The 19,939-nt window shown below is 57.1% G+C and overlaps 1 protein-coding gene across 1 annotated transcript; it reads right to left on the reverse strand.

Moving 5' to 3' along the window:
- Positions 1 to 210: 210 nt before the first annotated feature.
- On the reverse strand, positions 211 to 19,480 carry NCF4 (neutrophil cytosolic factor 4; the record flags this gene model as incomplete). Its single annotated transcript, XM_080706452.1, has 10 exons — positions 211 to 571; positions 2,350 to 2,415; positions 2,647 to 2,777; positions 4,893 to 4,991; positions 5,505 to 5,562; positions 6,529 to 6,656; positions 9,654 to 9,724; positions 11,931 to 12,084; positions 12,401 to 12,485; positions 19,449 to 19,480. 10 exons carry the CDS (start codon positions 19,478 to 19,480, stop codon positions 376 to 378), a joined length of 1,020 nt encoding a protein of 339 aa, XP_080562578.1. The 3' UTR covers positions 211 to 375.
- Positions 19,481 to 19,939: the final 459 nt, after the last annotated feature.

Below are 19,939 nucleotides of genomic sequence, written 5' to 3' on the forward strand. Positions count from 1 at the left end.
AGAGGAGGCATCAGGAACAAGAGCAGGCGTCTTGTTCTTCCTCCACCCATGGACAGGGCGAGGGACCTGGGGCTGGATTAGGAGCCCCAGCCAGGGCCCTGCCAGTTGTTAGCGGCCTGCTGTTTGGTGCCCATTTAATCATATTCTAAACCTTCTTTCTGTCTCCCCACCACAAAATACCCTTTGGCCCAGTTTGGCGCTTCTGAATGAAATGGTTTATTTAATTCAGAGATCAGTGTAGAAACAGACAAAGGACTCGCCAAGCCCACGGGGTCCGCCCAGCGACACTGGGCTGACATCTTGGCCCTCTGAGCCCTCTGCAGCCTCCTCCGCTCCTCTGAGCTGGAGGCGGAGGTGCCGGGTGGCGCTGCTGGCTCAGGGCGCCGTGTTGTAGACACTGTAGTTGTCCTTTGGGGTGATGTGCAGCTTCCAGGGAAAGAGGCGCTTCTGGGAGGGGATACCCTGGGCCCGCCTCACCATGAGCCCCACGTCCTCGTCTGACAGCAGCCGAATCAGGTCCCCGTCTGCGTCCTGGTAGTTAAGGGCGATGTCTTCCCTTTGGAATTCCCGCCTGGGTGGGACAGGACAGGGTCAGCCTCAGGCCTGAGGAGCGAGCCCTGGGGCTCAGGGCCTCAGCGGAGGGCCAGGGAGACTTTCATAGCCTGGATCTGAGAGCAGGAGGTCGGAACTCTGGTTCCTTATCACCCATGCCAACCCACTGTCCAGACAGACAAACTGACACAGAGGAGAAGGGGCTTTCACAGTAAGTTAGTGTAGAAATGTGCTAAGCACTTAAGAACTGTCAAGAGGAAGAAGAGAGGGTTTGGTGGGTGCAGAGCTGACAGATAAAGCCCCAGAGAGAGACCATGTGTGGCTGTGAGGGAGACCTGGGTGCGGCCGTGGACTCTCTTGTGCGGGCTGGGGGAGAGTGGCCTTCTTCCATCCGGCTAGCAAGTGAGAACGGATTTGAGCTACGTAGAGGCAATTCTACGCAATGGGTTGGAAGGCTGGTTTGCAAACACTTTGATCCCAGGATTGATTGATTTATTTATTTATTTATTTATTTATTTCTCAGTACTGGGGATGGAACCCAGGGGCATTCTACCCCTGAGAGACACCCCCAGCCCTAATTTTTTGGGGGGTGGTACTGGGGTTCCTGGAAGCCCTTCTACCTCCGGGCTACACTCCCAGACCTATTTTATACTTTTTTATTTTTGGAAACAGGGTCTCTTAAGCCAGCATGGCTGGCTTCAAACCTGCGCGATCCTCCTGTCTCCGCCTCCCAAACATGGGGATTACAAGCATGCGCCACCACGCCCGGCTAATTTTTTATTCTTTATTTTGAAACAGCGTCTCACTGAGTTGCACTGGGCCTCACTAAGTAGCTGAGGCTGTCCACGAACTGCGATCCTCTGGTCTCAGCCTCCCGAATGCTGGCATTACAAGTGTGCGCCCCCGTGCCTAGCTTGGAATTCTCCTTAAGAATTATCCCAAGGAGCCAGGTGTGGTGGTTCAGGCCTATAATCTCAGCACTTGGGAGGCTGAGACCAGAGGCTTGCAGGTTCCAGACCAGCCTCAGAACAGCATAGGGAGACTATCAGCAACCCAGCAAGACCCTATTTAAGAATAAAAAAGTTAAACGGGGATGCAGGAGATGTAGCTCAGAGGAAGGATGCTCCTGGACTCCATCTTCATTACCACACACACAAATTAGCCCAAAGAAGTAATCCGACAAGTCATCAAATAAGAGAACACAGGCGGCCATCGCAAGGTCATCTGTAGTAACAAAGGGTGGCCTTTGTTGACCACAGACGGGCTGGCTATCTTGGTTATGGAATGGTGCATGTGGCCAAGGGAGTATACGCGAGCGCGTGTGCGTGTGCGCGCGCGAATGTGTACATGTGTCCTGAAAAGATATAAATGTACACCGGATAACGAGAGGAGAAGAACATGGGGCTGTTTCATGTCTTGTAGCTCTCTGTGTGACCAGGGACGTTCCCCTTTTATGAGGAGGTATCCCTTTTAGAGTAAGAAGTAGAAGGATGCTGTCACCGTCTGCGAAACAACTGGGCAGCGATGACCTGAATCTTGGGAGCAGGGGGGGGCAGGGGGGGTCCAAGTTCAAGGCTTCTAGCTCCAGACTTTAGTTCAAGCTGCAGATCGAGGGTCACCCCTGTGTGACCTCAGCCGCATCCCTCTGTCCCTCTGCACCTCCCTCCCAGGCTCGTCCCATGCAGGGAGATGATGCCCAGCCCACAGGGCTGGCCGTGGGCGCAGCAAGAAGGCAGAAGAGTTGCAGGACCCAGCGTCTGTCCTCTGCTCTCTCCTGCCTCCCGCCCCGGCCCTCACCTTACGAGCTCCCGCAGGTCTGTGAAGAGTGGGGTGCTGCTGAGGTCTTCCTCCACCGCGATGTCCCTGAGGAGCAACGGGCAGGGGAGAGGGGCATCAGGCCAGCAGAGGGGCATGGGGTGGGGGGCCAGGGATGAGGCCGGACCTTGACACTCTGTTACAGCTTTGTGGCTTATTTGGAAGGCAGTGGGAGCCACAGCGGGCTCCAGAGTGGGGAGGGACACCCTGGGAGTGTGGATGGGCGGCAGGGGTGGCACACAGGGAGGTGGATGGGCCCTGCTCCCAGTGGGCACGAACTTGATGGTGCTGATGGCGTCTTCATAGTAGTAGCAGCGCAGCCAGTTGGTGGGGTCATCCTCCTCCGGGAAGTCCTTGATAATCTTCACGAAGGAGACTGGGAAGATGCCCGTGGCCCCCTTGGCAGTGCCCTGAGGAGGAAAAGGGGGCTGCCAGGCCTGCGGGGAGAGGCGCAGGGCCAGCCTGGGGGAAAGCAGGTGAGATCCGGGTCTCTAACGTAGAGGGAGACCACTGTGGCTTGATCTAGTGTCACCCCAGACCCATGAGTTTAAAGCTCGAGCCCCAGGTGGTGCAACTGTGAGGTGGTGGAACCTTTAAGAGGTGAGAAGAGTGGGACCCTGACCCCTCAACCTCCTGCTCCCCCCCCCCCGCCTCCTGGCCATGAGGTAGGCGCCTTTGCTCCCCCACAGGCTTCCACCATGATGTGCTGCTACAGCAAAGCCACTGTTTATATACTACAGCTTCCGAAACTATGAAAAGAAACAGACCTTTTCTCTTTATAAGTTAGTTGTCTCGGGTATTTTGTTATAGTGATGGAAAGCTGACTAACACAGAGAGAAAAGTGAGAAAGTTCATCAAAGCTGTCTCTCTCATGAAACTTAGATTTTGGTTTACAAGTAGGTCAAGCTCTCATTCATTCAGCAGATACTACCTGAGCACCTATTATGTGCAGGTTAGGAGCACACAGGATAGTTAAACACCTGTGCCCTCATGGGGCGCCCATCACAGTGGAGGGTGACGGTGGCACCTGGACATGCGGGTGAACGGCACAGTGGCAGATGGCGGCAGGTGTGAAGGAGGGAAAAGGATGGGGAAGGAGAAGGCTGTGGGGATCTGCTGGTGACTCCTGTCACTCAGCCCTTCCCCAGCACTAGCGCCCGATTCGGAGTAGCCAGAAATCATTTCTCCAGCCCATGTCTTTCACCTCACTGCCAGGCCAGGACCTGGCCCTGACGTGGTCACCAGACCTCCAGGACAACCTGACGGAACACGTGTTCTTGACACACCATTTTACAGACATGTAAACTGAGGCCCGAAGTGGCCTCCTCCTGCAGCCTGACCAGGAGGTGACCAGCATCCAGACACACAGACTTTCCAAAAGCCAGACATCAGCAAGAGTTTCCAGAGTGACATAGAGCTGGCCCTTGGTGGCCATGAGAGCCACTGGGGTGCTGGGACGGAGTTCCATCGGAATGGGACCACGGAGCTCCCTAGACCCACTGTCCTTGTTCCTCTCCAGCCTCTGGACTCCAGAGACCTTCCTCTTCCCTCCCTCAATGGTTCAGGGTCCCTGGGGTCTGGCTCTGCCTCGACTTTCTCCAGAACACAGGAGCACTGGGTCAAGAGCATCCTTTAATAACAATGGGATCTGACCCCAAAAGCCATCCCGGGCCAGGGCTGCTACATCCACCCAGAGTCAACACAGAGCCCTTCCAGAGCTGGGATGGGAGAAGGCACTGGCCGGGGCAGGCCCTGGCTGCGGAGTCTCCCTGAAGTCTCCCTGGGGGCCTCCCCCCACCAGGCACCGGGCACCCCGGCTTCCTGCAAAAGAGCCCTGCACACCTGCCCCTCCTTTGCCCTTCTCGGACCCTACAAAGGAACTGCCCATGTTTTCTCCATTAAAAACAGAAAAGGAAACTTCAGGTTGGGCAAGTTCCTGGAGGTCCATGAGGCTGGTCAAAAACAGCCAGGAAGTGACCGGGCCAGGGACACGGGGCTCCTGAGTGATTACAGCCTGCTGTGTCTGGCGGTGATGCTCCAGGACACTTGAAGTCCCCAACTGTCCCCAGGAGCAAATGTCTGAGCCCTCTGATGGCCTCTAGTGGGGAGGCCAGGGCCGCTGCGGAAGTCCCTGCACAGGACACCCCCACAGGGGCCCTCTTGACCCTGAAAACCAACAGTGCTACCGCCAAGAAAGTACCGGGTCGAGACCAAGAAATCAGACCCAGCAGATTAGCCTCCAGGCCGGAAGCCAGTCAGAACCAGAGGTGAGGTGGCGGGCTCCAGAATGTTCTGCTCCCGCCACACCCCTGTCTCCCAAAGGCGGGCTCCCCAAACCTGTGGGACCTCCAGGGCTTTCACCTCGTGGTGTCTCCTCCCTGAGGCTTTTCCAGGACTGTCCTCTGCCCAACACACCTGAGATGACTTCACCTGCGGCCTTGTCTCCAAGCCCGCCCGCCCGCCCGCAGGCTCAGCCCATCTGACGCCAGCCAACGTCCTTGTCCCGCCCGCGCCAGCTCGCTCACCTCCAGCCAGTCTTTGTTGATCCGGCTGAGAAGGAAGATCACATCTCCAACCTTAAAACTCAGCTCTAGTTTGCTGTTTCCCGTGAAGTCAAACAGAGCCTGGGCAGAGGAGCAGGAGGAGGAGGAAGAGTAAGGCACTTACTGAGCGTCTGCTGAAGCGCCCACACACTCTGGACTCCATCCTACAGATGAGGAGCTGGGCTCAGGGAGGATGCTGAGGCCGCCCATGTGTGAGTGGAGGGGCCGGGATTAGCCCCGGCCTCTCTGACTCCAGAAGGAGGGCTCCTTCAGAGCTGGTGGGGTGAGCAATCCGCAGCCTCTTCCTGCCCCAGGCCCGCAGAGCTCCAGGCCTGCCCCACCCAGCTACTGCCTAGGGGGGGGGGCGGCTGCCCACACTGGTTTCCAGGTGCCATGGTAAGTGTGTCCCTGGGGGCCCGTCTGCATCATCCCTGAAACTTCAGTCCCTGAGGCAGGGCTGGCCCTGGGAGGCCCAGACAAGCTCCATGAGTGGGCAGATGGAAGGTGCCTTCCCCTGCTCCTGCTGGGGCCGCGCCCCTCCCTCAGTCCCCGCTGTGTGCCTCGATGGTGGAGTGAGGCCGGGCAGGCGGGTACCTCTGCTCGTGGAGCGGCCAGGCGGTCAAAGCTGGCGCCTTGTGGGGACACGCTCTTGCTGTGGAGAGAGAAAAGGGCTCGTCAGTCCTCCCAGCTCCGGGCCTCTGTGCGTGGGAGAGGACTAAGCAGTGGGAGGGGGAGCACCATAGCTGTCATCCCGCACCCCTGGGGGGGGGCAGGACCGTGCTCCCCGCGTGGACCAGGGAGCCAGCTGGCAGAGCTCAGCCTTTAGCCTTTGTTCTTTCCCTCTCTACAGCCAACCTCATTTTCAGCCAAGGAAACCAAGGCTGGGAGGGATGCCCCAAGGCCCCAAGGCCAGGGCTGCCTCGGCACAGCTGGAATTCAGACCGCGCAGCAGCATCCCCTGGGGTCAGAGTGATAGAGCTGGAGCCACAGCTGCCCGGGAACAAACAAACCAGGGACCAGGCTTTTCCTGGAGGGAATGTTTGCATGGGGTGCTTCTTCCCTTCTTGCCAGACCCTGCTTCACTCTTTATAGGCACCCAGATGTGTGTGTGCGTGTGTGTGTGTGTGTGTGTGTGTGTGTGTGTGTGTGTGTGTGTGTTGGTGGGGAGGGAGGGGGGTTAGGACTGGGAATTGAACCCAGGGACATTCAACCTCTGAGCTGCATCCTCCCCCAGTACTTTTTATTTTTTATTTTGAAACAGGGTCTCGCTAAGTTGCCAAGGCTGGCCTAGAACCCATGATCCTCTTGTCTAAGGCTCCCAAGTACTGGGGTTGTAGGCATACACCACCACACCTGGTGCCACCCAGAACTCTTGAGCCATCCCAGAGGTTGCAGAGGCACCGCACAGTTCTGGGACAATGTCCCGGTCCCCTCCTCCAGGTCTTATCAGCCTACACATCAAAACACTCCCCAGTCCCACCAGGCCCTGAGTTTGGAGAACCAAGCTCTTCCAAATCACCAAACTGCCCCGTAGCACCCGGGGCAGAGCTGATCTCTCCTTCCAGGGAAGAGGCAGTGGCTGTCTCCTGGAGGCGCTCGGGAGCCCGGGGCCACTTACACCTTCCGAGTGCGTGGGCGCAGCCTGCGGAGCGCCTGGGGCACCTGCTCCGAATCGTAGGTCGACTGGTAAAAGAAGATCCTGATGTCCGCGTCCATCAGCACCCAGACAGGCAGGCTGAGGAGGTGCTGGCGGCGAGGGAGAGGACAGCGGTCAGCACAGACACCTGGTCCTGCCAGCTCAGCTGCCACATCCCGTCCCCCTCTCTCTACGAATACGTCCGAGGCCCAGAGAATGGAAGCCTTATTCAATTTCTTCTATTTTAAACTCAGCAGGCTAAGGGTAACATTTCACCTTCTTTGTCTCTGGACCCAAAGTCAACAGGGGTATGGAGGATCATCTACTTGAGAGGAGTTCCTTTGCAAATAGCCAACGGCACCTGCTCCAAAGGCACACAGGAGCTGGTGGTGACTGTACCAGGCGCGTGAGTACCACGCGTGTGACCTGCGGCTTAGGATCAGAGAGGGAAGGGACCTGCCTGAGGCCACATGGCCCGGCCAGTGATGGACCTGGGGCACCGGGAGCCGCCAGCTGCTCAAGATGACACAACATAGGGGTGCTCCCCAGTAATCAAGACGGCGCAGCATGGGGGTGCTCCCCAGTGCTCAAGATGACGCAGCATGGGGGTGCTCCCCAGTGCTCAAGATGACGCAGCGTGGGGATGCTCCCCTGTGCTCAAGATGACACAGCGTGGGGGTGCTCCCCTGTGCTCAAGATGACGCAGCGCGGGGGTGCTCCCCAGTGCTCATAATGACACAGCATGGGGGTGCTCCCCAGTGCTCAAGATGGCGCAGTGTGGGAGTGCTCCCAGTGCTCAAGATGGCGCAGCGTGGGGGTGCTCCCCAGTGCTCATGATGACACAGCGTGGGGGTGCTCCCCAGTAATCAAGATGGCGCAGCGTGGGGGTGCTCCCCAGTGCTCATGATGACACAGCGTGGGGGTGCTCCCCAGTGCTCAAGATGGCACAGCTTGGGGGTGCTCCCCAGTGCTCAAGACGGTGCAGCGTGGGGTGCTCCCAGCACCACAGTAGACAGGACTTGGTGGCATTACCACTCACGAAATACTTTTCGGGGCGCTGTGCCCAGCTTCGAGGCACCCAGAGCCCTGCGGGGTGGGGGACACTGAGGCTTCAGGACAGGAGGGGCCAGGGACTCCATCCCTGAGGGGCTGGGAGGCAGAGCCTGGCAGCTCTGGGCCACACCCAGGGAGGGCAGGGGTGGCCCAGGGGTCAGGAGCCAGGCTGCTCCTCCCAGGGAGGACTCCCAGCTCTGCCCCGACCAGCAGGGCAGCGTCAAGTGGGCTCTGGGTGTGGGGTGAGAGTGCGGGAGGACTAGGTAAGTGTGCAGCACTCCTGGAGTTAGATGTTGCTGATACTTTGCTGCACCCCAGCGCAGCCCTCGAAAGCTCAGACCCTGGCAGCTCAGGGATGTCGTCCAGGCCCCATCCCTCTGGCACCGCTGCTGGGTGACGTGAGCACCTCCGGGCCTCCATCTCCTCAGTTATAGGTGGGGATCACAGCTCTAACTCACAAGTTATTGAGGGGGTCAAAGAAGACGACTCATTTATCCACTAATGTACACGTGTCCACTAATGTAATGTCTGTAGCCTCCGGCGCTACAGACCTACAGGCGGATCCAGGCAGCGTTCGTGTTCTGCGCGAGGACCGGAGGGTAGAAATCACAGGGAACTGAACTTTCCTACTTGCTGTCCAACTGTGGGACACGCAGCCTGGGTGGGGCAGAGCGGTAGTGAGCTCTCCATCCCCAAAGCTGTGCAAGTGAGGATGTTGTTGCCATGGCAACGGTTCCTGCACTGAAGACCTCTGACTTCCAGGGACCCAGTCAGACAAAGAAGCAGAGGTGGAATCCCCAGGCTGCTGGTTGCCCCAGCCCCACAGCGTCTCCCCCTCACGGGCCTTCCCTCCAGAGGTCCAGAGGCGGCCTCTTCCAGCCCAGCTGGAAGAGAGTGGAGCCTCAGTCACAGGAGCAGCTGCCACAGCGCCCCCTTGAGGGGACATGCCTGGCCCCTCCTCCACCTTCTTCCCCCTCCAGCTCCTCCCTCTAGCGGTTTACAAAGCGCTTTCCTATCTTTTCCCCAGTAGATCCTGACTTCATTGGGGAGACCAAGTGCCCCACGGCATTGGTGAGAAAGCCAAGGCCTCTCCCCAAATCACCCAGCCAGTCAGTGTCAGAGCCAAGACAAGTACTCCGTGCTCAGTGCTCTTCAGCTGCGAGGGTAGCTCTGGGCTACGAGAACATCCCTCCCCAGCAGCCTTCCCGAGGTTGCTCTCCAGCCATGGCCTGAACGGCTCTGGTGACGAGGTGCTCACTACCCATGAAGAACATGGTTCCTGTCCCTCTCGGCTCTGACTGGTGAGTCCTTTCCTGACCACTCGGCCTCGGCCTTCAGGCGGCTCTTCCCTGCTTACATCTCACAAGGATGCAGGTGGGAAATCCTCAAGGGCGCCCAGCCAAGAGTGTAAACTGCGAGTGTGCTCAGGCGAGGGGACATTCTGTTTTGCAGGAAGGAGCTGTACGGCCGATGTGCCTGGTCTGACAGCCCCGCTATGTAAGCACACCTACGCCTCCGTGTGGCTTCATGATCCATCTGTCAGTTCCCCCCGGGCAGTGGGTCCCTCAGGGCCGCCGCTGCACCCTAACACCTGGCACAGAAGCCACGTGAGGGCTCAGAGCACTCATAATGGCTAGTGTGTTCAAAGTGGGACTCGTCTGCCGGGCGTGGTGGCGCACGCTTGTCATCCCCACGCTTGGGAGGCTGAGACAGGAGGATCGCACAGGTTCGAAGCCAGCCTCAGCTACTTAGTGAGGCTCTCAGCAACACAGTGAGACTCTGTTTCCAAATAAAATGCAAAATAGGTCTGGGAGTATAGCCCGGAGGTAGAAAGCCCCTGGATTCCACCCCCAGTACCTCCAAAAAAAAAAAAAGTGGGACTCTTCTGAGACCCCGGGCCCAACACCTTGAACCCTGAGAACACGTCCTGCATCTCTCCCCAGACCAGACCTCTAGGGATTGAAGATGGGGGTCCTGGGAACAGAGGGCTCTCAAATCCACACCCCGGGGCAGTCCCCAGCACCCCTGTGCCCAGGAGCACAGCTTGCTGATACCTTCATGTAGGCATTGAGGGCGGGTATCCGTGACTCGGCGATCTCCTGTTTGGCACCCATGTACACTTTGGCTGAGGAGAGAAAAGAGCTGTCTAGAAGCGCCTGGCCGGGCATGCAGCCTCTGCTCGGGCTGCCCTGCAGGCCAGGGGTCCTGGCCAGAGCCCTCCCCATGGATCATCCTTCCAAAGTGCCACCTTCTGACTGGGTCCTACAGGTTGCAACATCGCCAGCTGATACCAAGCTGGTTTATTATCTGTTTACACACACACACACACACACACACACACACACACACACACACATACACACACACACTTCTTAGTTCCAAGAGAACAGGGTCAGCTGAGCTTGGTGGCACATGCCACTAGTACTATGATACCAGTACTTGGGAGGCTGAGACAAGAGGTTAGCCTCAAAAACTTAGTGAGACCCTGTTTCAAAATAATATATGAGCTAGGAGTATAGCTTAAAGGTAGAATGCTCTGGGTTCAATTCCCAGAACCATAAGAGAAAAAAGAAAATCAGAACAGATTCTTTGCTCTGCTCACAGCTGTTCCCCCTCACCTAGGACAGCACTCTGTCCTCAAGGCACATTCAAGTCCTGAGTAGCTTCGAAACATCTCATTATGCGGGACCCACCCCAGAACAACTAGGTTGCCATTTCTGGGGTGGGACTCCTCAGGCATTAGATTCTTTGGGTTTCTTGAGCTACTCCTGATATGCTACCAAAGTAGTGCTCAGATGAGTAAATATTTGTGGGGCCACTGAACGAATGGGTCCACAAAGACAGGGTGGGCTTCTGGGGGAGAGGTGGGCAGGTGATGGCCAACCAGGGGATAAATGTCCTCTCCAGGGGCCTTCAGGGGGACCCCAAGGAGCCCTCACCCAGATAACCCCGCCAGGAGGCAAGCGTGACACCTGTCTGGCCCCCAGTGCCCACGAGACAGGGGGCCGGTGCCTGGTGTGGGCATGTGTGTGGCACTGAGGGTCTGGCTGGAGCTAGACGACTGGGAGCCAGAAGGCGGCAGCTCAAGCCGCAGGCCGCGCCAGCTGGCCCGGGGAGTGTGCGGAGCGAGGGTGGAGGCGGAGGGATCCCCACCTTGCTGGGGCAGCAGAGCAGGCAGATGCTGTGACAGAGAAGCTGGACAGTAGCCGGTCAGGTAGGAAGGGAATTGGAAGAGCTGGTGCCATGGAAGGTTGGAGAACCTAAGCTTAGTGAAGGGAGAAGCAGGAGATAAAAACGAAGAAGCTGAAAATACTTGGTTACGGCCACTGTACCGAGGGGAAGAGCTGAGGCCCAGAGGAGGCACCTCGGAGGGGCCGGAGCCGCCAAGGTCAGCCCAGGGGAAGGTTTATTGCAAAAGAAAGGAGAGATTCTGGGGGCTCCTGGGACAGGAGCGCTACTTTGTGGCAGGTGGATATTTAAAGATGAGGCAAGAGTGGGGCCTGTGGGGATGCTGAGCAGAGGGAGGTTCTGTGTGGAGGAGGGGTCTGAACAGGGAACCAGGGGAGACCCAAGAGGGAGGAGAGGAGGAGGAGGAGGAGGAGGAGGAGGAGGAGGAGGAGGAGGAGGAGGAGGAGGAGGAAACAGGACAGGCTTCTGGGGAGAGCTCTGGTCTCCCAGAATGAGGACGCTGAGAATGCTGAGAGGAGGGGACAGAGGGGAGAGAGTGAGGACGAGACGGAGAGTGGCGCTGGGCTGTGGGAGTCTGGAAGGGAGTCTGAAGTCTGGGGAAGGTGAGGGGCAGCACCTGTGGGGCACGGAGGCAGTGCTGAGCCCACCCCTGCATACCGGCTCATGGTGCATTTTCTCCCATGGGCTCAAGGGCAGGCTAGGAGCCCAGAACCGGAGCTTTGGAGCTACCTGAGAGGCGCACTAGGACAATGTAGGGGAAGAAAGACCAGCAGGCAAGGAGACTGTCTGCCAGCAAAACCGCGTGCCCCTGGCTTCCTGGAGGGATGGGGAGGTAGATCCTGGGGTAGCTGGACAGCTGCTCTGTCTCATGGAGGGAGGGGAGGAAGGGCTGCAGGAGTGTGTAGGAGGGGGAGAGGACTCAGAGCCGACGTGCTCCCAACTATGGCCTCCTGGGGGTGACCGCTGGAGCAGAGCAGGCACAAACGCCAGACCTCCAGGGCTGTGAGGCAGGGCTGCTGGAGGAAGATGCAGGGACATGGTGGATGGAAGGCCTGGTAGGGGGTTCAGAGACTGAATGAATGTCCTCATTCAGCGCTGGTGGGGCCAAGAGGCGTGGCCAGAGGCCTAGAGGGCCGGCCTACCTGGGAGTACGGGCAGGCTGCAGGTGAATGGGCTGGTCTTGTTCTCGGGTCCGAATCGCTCCTCCAGCTTGCTCTGCAGGGCATAGAACTGGCGGTAGCGGCGGTAGATGAGGTACTTGGATCCCCCTTTTGTCTTTACCTCGATGACAAAAACCTGCAGAACACAGAGGTGGAGCGGTGCCTGAGGTCAGGGCGGGAGATAAAAGGCAGAGGGGGGGAGAGCAGGGCTTCTCCAGCGCCGTGCCACACAGGGCTGGAGATTCTGCCCACGAGGTACCAGTAGCAGCCCTGGCCCAGGAATCCAAATGTCTTGGGGTATTGCTAAATATCCCTTCAAGCATAGAAATGGCCCTGTTGAGAACCCCTGAGCCAAAAGTTAAGGAATGGACATTGGAGGTCCAGAGGGCAAAGAACAAGGTTCAGAGGGCAAAGAACAAGGTTCAGAGGGGAAAGGACAAAGGGTCTCTTACAAAGTGGCTGGTGAAGCCTCTCTTCTCCTCAATGTCGGCGATGTTGGCCGAGATGGGCACGTCGTCTGGGAGCTGTTCGAAGTCGCTAAGGGAGGCCAGAGGAGAGGACCTGGTTATCACCCCGCTGTGTCTCGGGCCCCCTGGGGGTGAGGCCGGCTGAACAGCGGCGTTCCATGTCCCTCTTGGCTTCCATTCCCATGCCAGCCCATAGCTGGCGCTGGGGATCGGGAGATGGCAAAGCGTGCCGCAGGCCTGGGGGTGACGGGACTTGGAGATGAATACCAGAGGTCTGGAAAGTTGCTGTGCAGTGTGGGTCACGTGGAACAATGTGACACAGGCCCCCTCCCTGCGGGGACCTGAGAGGCCCCGGTCCCAGGGTAGACAAAGTCAGCACACGCCCTAGTCAGCACAGCCGGAGCCTGCGTGGTTTAGACAGGTCCACGTGTTAAAGGTTTGGTCCACAGGGTGGCGCTGTTGGGAGCTGCTGTGGACCTGTAGGAGGCGGGGCATCAGGGGAGGTCTTTAGGTCACTGGAGCTCGCCCTCTATTGGAACTGTGAAACCCTTCTCTTCTCCAGTCTTTCTGCTTGCCACAGGCTCCCCGCCATGAGGGGCTGCTCTTGCCAGAGGCCCAAAGCAATGGGGCCACTGAATCTTAGAACTGGATCTCAACAATGTGAGTTGTGCTGGGATGTAGCTCAGTGGTAGAGTGCTTGCCTAGCATGCACGAGCCCTGGGTTCAATCCCTAGCACCAGAAAACCTAAATCAACCTTTTTTCTTTATAAGTTGATTGCCTCAGTGCCGAGACCACCTGCATTCTCTCGGCATCTGCGTGAAGACCTCCCATGCAGCTAATCAGCGAAAAAGCCCTGAGAGAGGGTGTTGTCTCTGGCCAAACTACTCCCCCCGCTTTTAGATATTCTTTCATAACTATTATTCTTTTGGTAATGATTCTTTTAACTCTCCACACGAATTGCTCCGGTGGTGTAAGATCAGGACTGTGAGAGAAACTGAGTCCGTGGAAAATAAACTTTCTGGTAATTTGTCTAAGCCTCCAAACATCCTCGGCTTTGTTCAAATGGTAATAAAATCTAGTTAGAATTTAGATGCAGTGGCAGCATTCCAGGCAGTAATTACAAATGCGGATTTCCCCTCTATCTCTGACCTTCATCCTAATCCACTAACTTACAACAAAAGCCCTAGAGGGGAGGCAACCTGATGCCTCTATTTACCCCTCTCTTTATGATCCTGCCTAGATACAGGAAGACAAACATTGGGTGTGACATCAAAGCAACCTAGTTTATGAGCAGCTAATACTGCCCAATACAATAGAGCTGAAGGCTAGGAAGATTCTTGACCTTTACACCCAGTATGAGCGCTGCCCGAGACAAGGAGGCACCACGTAGCTAAGAAATGAACATGTCAGAACAAAGGATAGCCGGGCGTGGTGGCGCACGCTTGTAATCCCCACGCTTGGGAGGCAGAGACAGGAGGATCGCGCAGGTTCGAAGCCAGCCGCGCGTGCTGGCTTGGGAGACCCTGTTTCCAGATAAAAAAAATGCAAAAATAGGTCTGGGAGTGTAGCCCGGAGGTAGAAGGGCTTCCAGGAACCCCAGTACCACCAAAAAAAAAAAAAAAAAAAGAACAAAGGATAGATATAATAAGTGTGTAAAAGAAAAGAAATATGGTGAGAATAAGAAAGGATTCTTGTATGAAGAAGAGCTTATCATAAGAGTGTCCCAAATGGGAAAGAAAGGAATTAGAAAGATTAAAAGCAGGTTGCAGAAGGATTGTGATGTGGAAATGGATTATTAAAAGAGGAATAGGCTTCTAATAAGCCTATTGTTTGAGGAAAAGTGTTCAGCAGCTAGAGAAGTACATCTGACAACTAAATTTAGAAACTTCATGGTATTTTTTGGTGTTTATCTGCCAAACTGTGTTGTGAGTTTGCTTAAGCTTTCAGATTTTAGAAGGCAAGACGGACGACACCTGGGAGAAGTCCATCACATCCACCTGGATCGCCACACCTCCCCATGCCTGCCATATGGACTAAGCCCTAAAAATGGAAAGTTCCAAAAAAGTTAAAGAAGATTCCATGAGAGGCCCAAGCCCTGGGTGTGCCATGCCTTCTGGAATCTGCCCTTTGGAACTGCCTGTCTGCAAGATCCGGAGAAGATCCGGGCTAATCTCTTGAATGCCGGACTAGTTTTTTACCTTTGTTTAAATGTTATTCACTATTGTTTTGCAGTGATTGCACTCCCCTCCTTTTTTCTTACTATTAACCTCACTGGCGAAGGGTATAAATTTTCTGGGTTCTTGTAATAAAGTGTCAGTAGCTCAAGAAGCTTTTGTCCATGTCAGATTCTTTCCAGAAGCGCCGTAAATAGGAAGTTAAAGAAATTTATTTCCTAGAGGGGACAGAATCACTGCAGATAAGCGGCTGCAGAACGGCACCCGAATCCTCGCCCATCTTTTCTGAGATAATTCGATCCCGAGTGGACTCACGGCCATTCCGATTGAGCAGTTTGCAGCACCTCAGGAACTTCATTATAGTAACATGAAGCTGACTAATACAGAGCCCCAAAAAGAGAAGGGCTGATTATACCAGCTTAGGGAAATCTACAAAAAGGGGTAACATTTGAGCCAGATCCAGACAGTTAAATAGGAATCTGCCAGGTAAGCGCTGGGCAGAGTCTTTGGGTGGGGGGGACCAGCACATGTGAAGGTCTTAAGACGAGGAGGGGCCGCGATGTGGTGGGGCCTGGTGTGACTTGAGAACAGATGAGGCCAGCCTTGGGGGTCTAGAGTGCTGAGGGAGGAGTGTCACCAGGCAATAGGGAGCCACCTGAGGCTTCAGGGGAGAGTATCACATGCTCCCCACATTGGGGCGGAGGGGCAAAGACTTAAGCAAGCACTCCCTTGGGGCCCAACTGAGAAACGACAGAGGCCTAAGCCAGACAGCAGGATGGCCCAGGAGGAGGGACAGACACAGGGACACTGCCCTTGCTGGACACCGTTAGCATCTGCTATGCCCCCTGCTTCTTCCTGGCTGACCAAGGGCCAACTCTGTTCAGAGGAGCGATGCGCCCAGCCCCAAGGCGACGGATCTGGATGGAGCTGACGAACACCCCAGCCCTGCTCATCCCAACCCCAGCTCCCTTGCGGCTCTGAGCACCGTGTGACCAGTTCTGCCCAGTGAGACCTAAGAGGCAGTGGCATGGCAAGGGTGGGGGCTCTCGAGAGTGTTTGTTTCCTGGCCCAGAGAGATGGACGAGGTGTCCTCCCTTGGAAGCAAGCCTGACATATGGCACCATGAGGCCAAAACCATGAGAAAGACCAAAGCCCTCTGGGATGCCGGTTCTGAAGCCCCTGAGCTGTGGGCCCGCTCTGGCCTGCCTCTGGACTTGTGGTTCTCAGAGAAAGATCAACCTCTGGTCACTGCACAAGCCGTGGTCAATCCTCTTTCCTTGCAGCCTAATGCATTCCCAGTGGATACAGGGCTCGGGCACTGTTTGGATGGATGTGGGGTGAAAGACAGGCTGGTGTCAAAAGTGATGTCCCGCCGGGCGCGGCGGTGCACGCTCGTAGTCCCTGCACTTGGGAGGCGGAGACAGGAGGATCGCGCTGGTTCGAAGCCAGCCTCACTGGCTTAAAAGACCCTATTCCCAAATAAAAAAATATAAAAGTAGGTCTGGGAGTGTAGCTCAGAGATAGAAGGGTTTCCAGGAACCCGAGTACCACCAAAAAAAAAAAAAAATGATGTCCATGTCTCTGGCCAGAATGCAGCAGGGCACCGGGTCGATGGAGTAGCTTGGGATACAGTGATTCAAGAGGCCTCTTGGGCACCAGCTCGATGTCCAGCAGGGGCTGGTTTGCAGATCCAGAGCTCAGCTTGGGCTGGGGGCTCAGCTAGCGTGGCAGAGCTAGGAGCCCGCTACCAGTGGTTGGTGGTTAACACCCCCAGGAAGAAGAGCTTGCAGCGAGGGGGAGAGAGGGACAGATGGGGGAGGAGAAGACAGACAGCCAAGGAGAGGGAGAGAAAGGAGCAGTAATTGTGATTTCTCTGACACAGTAACTGGGAAGTGGGGTGAGGCTGCCCTGTCCAGGGCTTCGCAGCTGGTGGGGGCGTCGGGCGCCTATACCCCCGAGTCTCAGTCCTTGTAATCCTCACGGGGCCTGGTGCATCTGGGATCTGCAGCTGCACCCAAACACAAGAGGCGGCCACCGGGTGGTGACTCAGGGTAGCAGTGTGGGCAGAGGAAACCCCCAGCGCCAGGGCATCTCAGCGGCTGCTGGCCACCTGCCCACTCACTTTCCACCCTGGCGACACCCCTGGAGAGGCCGCCTCTTCCACTTTCTCCCCAGAGGCTGCGTGTCTGGGGGGTAATTTCATCTGCAATAAGATGGGGCAGGGTAGGGAGGGGCCGGAAGGGCAGGTTGGGAAACACCGACCGTGGGAGCCATTTCCTGAGTACACAGGGTTCATTAGGACTCCTCCCAGACTGTGAGAACGAGGAAACTGAGGCACGGAGAGGCTGACTAACTTGCCCAAGAAAGTCAGGTAGGCTGGCTCCAGGGTCTGCTCTCCAAACATATCCATGGGGGCCCCTGACTCAGATCCTTGCAGCAGGCCGCCGTATGAACTAAGATACGCCCCAGCCCTTCTCAGCCCAGGCTCCATCTGCAATAGCAATCACGTCCTCGAGTCCTTAGTAGCGCTGACTACACAGCAGACACCGGCGCACGCGCCTCTGGACCCAGCCTCCGCCTTCTTGGACCTTAGCGCTCCCAGACAGAGAGGTTGAACACTAATCACGTAATCCCACAGCCAATGCTCGTAAGTGCCATGAAGAAAAGGCAGGCGTGTTTTGAGCCACGGCAGAGCCTGTCTGTTACACTCCCGCAGAGAATTGACAATGCGGCAGAGCCGCGAGGGGCCTCTGTGCCTCTGGCAGGGATCTCAACTTCTCCCTGGGGTGGAGGGGCTGAGAGACAGGCTGAGCGGGGCAGATCCCAGCAGGCATGGCCAAGAGGCCAGCGCTCGTCCAGCATGGGAAAGATGAGCTCCAGACCTCCCGCCCCTTGGCCATTGCCAGCGGAGATCTTGGGAAGATGCCTCACTGTGCGCTGGCTTCTGTTTGGTAAAATGGGGACAACAGGAATACTTACTTGGGTCTTGGGGGTGGTCATGAGTTTCCATCTATAACAGCCCTGAAGTCCCCACAAGGACAGGGCCTCTGCTCCTGTGACTTCCCTACTAGGTGTTCTGAGTGGCACTGGGCACTTAGTAGGTGCCTCCATCTACAATTCTAGTGGCCCGCTGCTGCTCTGAGACAGAGGGGCGACCCAGCAAACCCAACCAGAAGGCTCCCCAGAGTGGCTGCTTTCTTGGGGACCCCCTCCCCCAGGTCATGCTGGGCCAGAATGCCAGGCCCAATAACACTGGGCCGCTGCTCCTCAGAAGCTGGGCCGGGGAGGCCGAGGGTTGGCAGAGCCCCCAGGGCAGCTAGTCCAGATCTCCCGACACTTGGCACACAGCTACTGCTAAAAAAAAAAAAAAATGGTCTTTGGAATCAAACTCCCAGTTGCCCGTCAGCAGCCCGTCTTTGGCCTCAGGCTCTAGGAAGTCCAGCTCTGTGAACCTGCCCCTCTTGTGAGTTTCTGCTGTGGCCCCAGGCAGAGCCGTAGAAGCCACTTTCGGGACCCCTGAGATGCAGGAAGCCTGGTGGCACGGGGACCAGGTCCACAGCCCCATGGGGGTGGAGGACGGCAGCCTCCCTGAGGGTCAAAGGCTGAAGAGGAACGGGGCGGAAGGGAGGAACCGTCCCGCAGGTCGGCCCGCACGGCACCCCTGAACCCTGCGCTCACAGAAGCGGAAGTGGCACAGGTCTCAAGTCACCACAGTTCTGAAAGCTCTGAGTTTGGGTTGGGCCAGTCGCCCGTGAGATCTGTGGGGAAGAGGAGCCCCAGCACTACCATCTGTGCCTATGGGGGCGCTCCGATTCCCCCGCCCCCAGACACTTGCTCCTGCTGGCCCTGCTGGCCCTCCCGGCCCTACACACAAGGACGAAGCTTCTTTCTGCTTGTCAACCTTTGGGAATTCCACCCCAGCTTCCCCTTTCAGCCCCCAGGCTCCACCATGGGCCCCTTCCTTGCTCCCCGCCTAGACCCGAATCAACCTGACCTCTGCAGGAGACCCTTGCGTGGTTACCATGGGAACCTGCTTCCTGTTTCACTTTCTAACCTGGGGGGACCGGCTGGCTCCTGGAGCCTCCTTGAGGAGACCGTGAGCCAGTGCTTGCCGAGGCTTGAGCCTCACGTGCTGTGACCCCAAGGAAGTCCCCTGTCCTCCCTGGGCCTCAGTTTCCCCATCCATACAATGCAGGATTGGACTAGAAGGATCAAGGGCATTTTCCAGCTCAAACAACCCTGCGTTCATTCCTCCAGCAACACGTGCTGAGCGTGTAGCATGCACCAATGTTGTTCTGTAGTCTAGAGCCACAGCAGGGGCCCAAACAGACAAAAACCAGTCCTGGAGCTTGCTTCTCCCACCGAAGCCAGAGACAAAAACAAATGAATGAGAATATTAAGAGTAGGATAGCAATTGTAAGGACTGTGCAGAAGAGGGGCTCAGAGAGCACAGAGGTAGGACTGTCAGGGAAGGCTTCTTGGAGGAGGTGGCGTTTGAGCTGAGCCCCAAAGATGGAGATGGAGCAGCGGCTGTGAGTCCATCCAAGCAGAAGATGGAAAGCCATTTCTGACCGCCATGTGGAGGCAGCAGAGAGCCCCAGCCTGCGGGCACCTGCCTTCCCAGACCTGCCGCCCACGGAGCGTGTGACTCTGGGTCAGTTTGCTCTCCTCTCTGAGCCACGGGCTTCTTGGTGGCTGAGGTTGGTGAGACGCAGAGCCAAGGTTCCTGAAAGCAGTTCCAGGAGCCGCGTTTTCTAGTACTCGGGCTCTGACTCAGCCCGCCTCCCACAGTGATAGAGGCTGCAGGAGAGCTGGCCTCTGCTCCCAGAGGAGGCCGGGGAGGGAGGACCACACTCACCTCTCGGCCCGCAGGTGCTGGGCCAGAGCCATGGCGCTGGGTGGTGAGGGGAGCGCGCCAAGGGTCTCAGCCAGCCTGGCCCAGTCGGTGGCAGCCTGGGAGGCCCCGGCAGAGGCTCCTCCTCCAGGCCCCAGGAGGCCACTTCCTCTACCCCTCCCAGCTGCAGGGCAATTGGGGAAGTCCCCAGCTCAGGGCGCCCACCGACCTGGGAGACTTCCTCCGTGCCAGTCCCCGGGATGGAGGAAGTCTCCCATGCCTCAGTGGGGCATCAGCAAGCCCGTTCCATCCCGGAGGCAGTCCTGGAGCCGGCTGAGCCGCAGGGGCCCTGCAGTCTCCGACAGTCACCCTCTATCCTCTGGACTATCAAACCTGACCCTCCCTCCACACTGCTGAGCTTTGCCCAGGTGATGAGCGAGGCCTGGAGGTCAGGGTCCGCCTTGCTGTTCAGCACAAATGCTGCCTCCTCCAGGAAGCCTCCCTGGCCCCCCTGG

Source organism: Muscardinus avellanarius (assembly GCF_963383645.1).
Source record: "Muscardinus avellanarius genome assembly, chromosome: 11".
NCBI lineage: Eukaryota > Metazoa > Chordata > Mammalia > Rodentia > Gliridae > Muscardinus > Muscardinus avellanarius.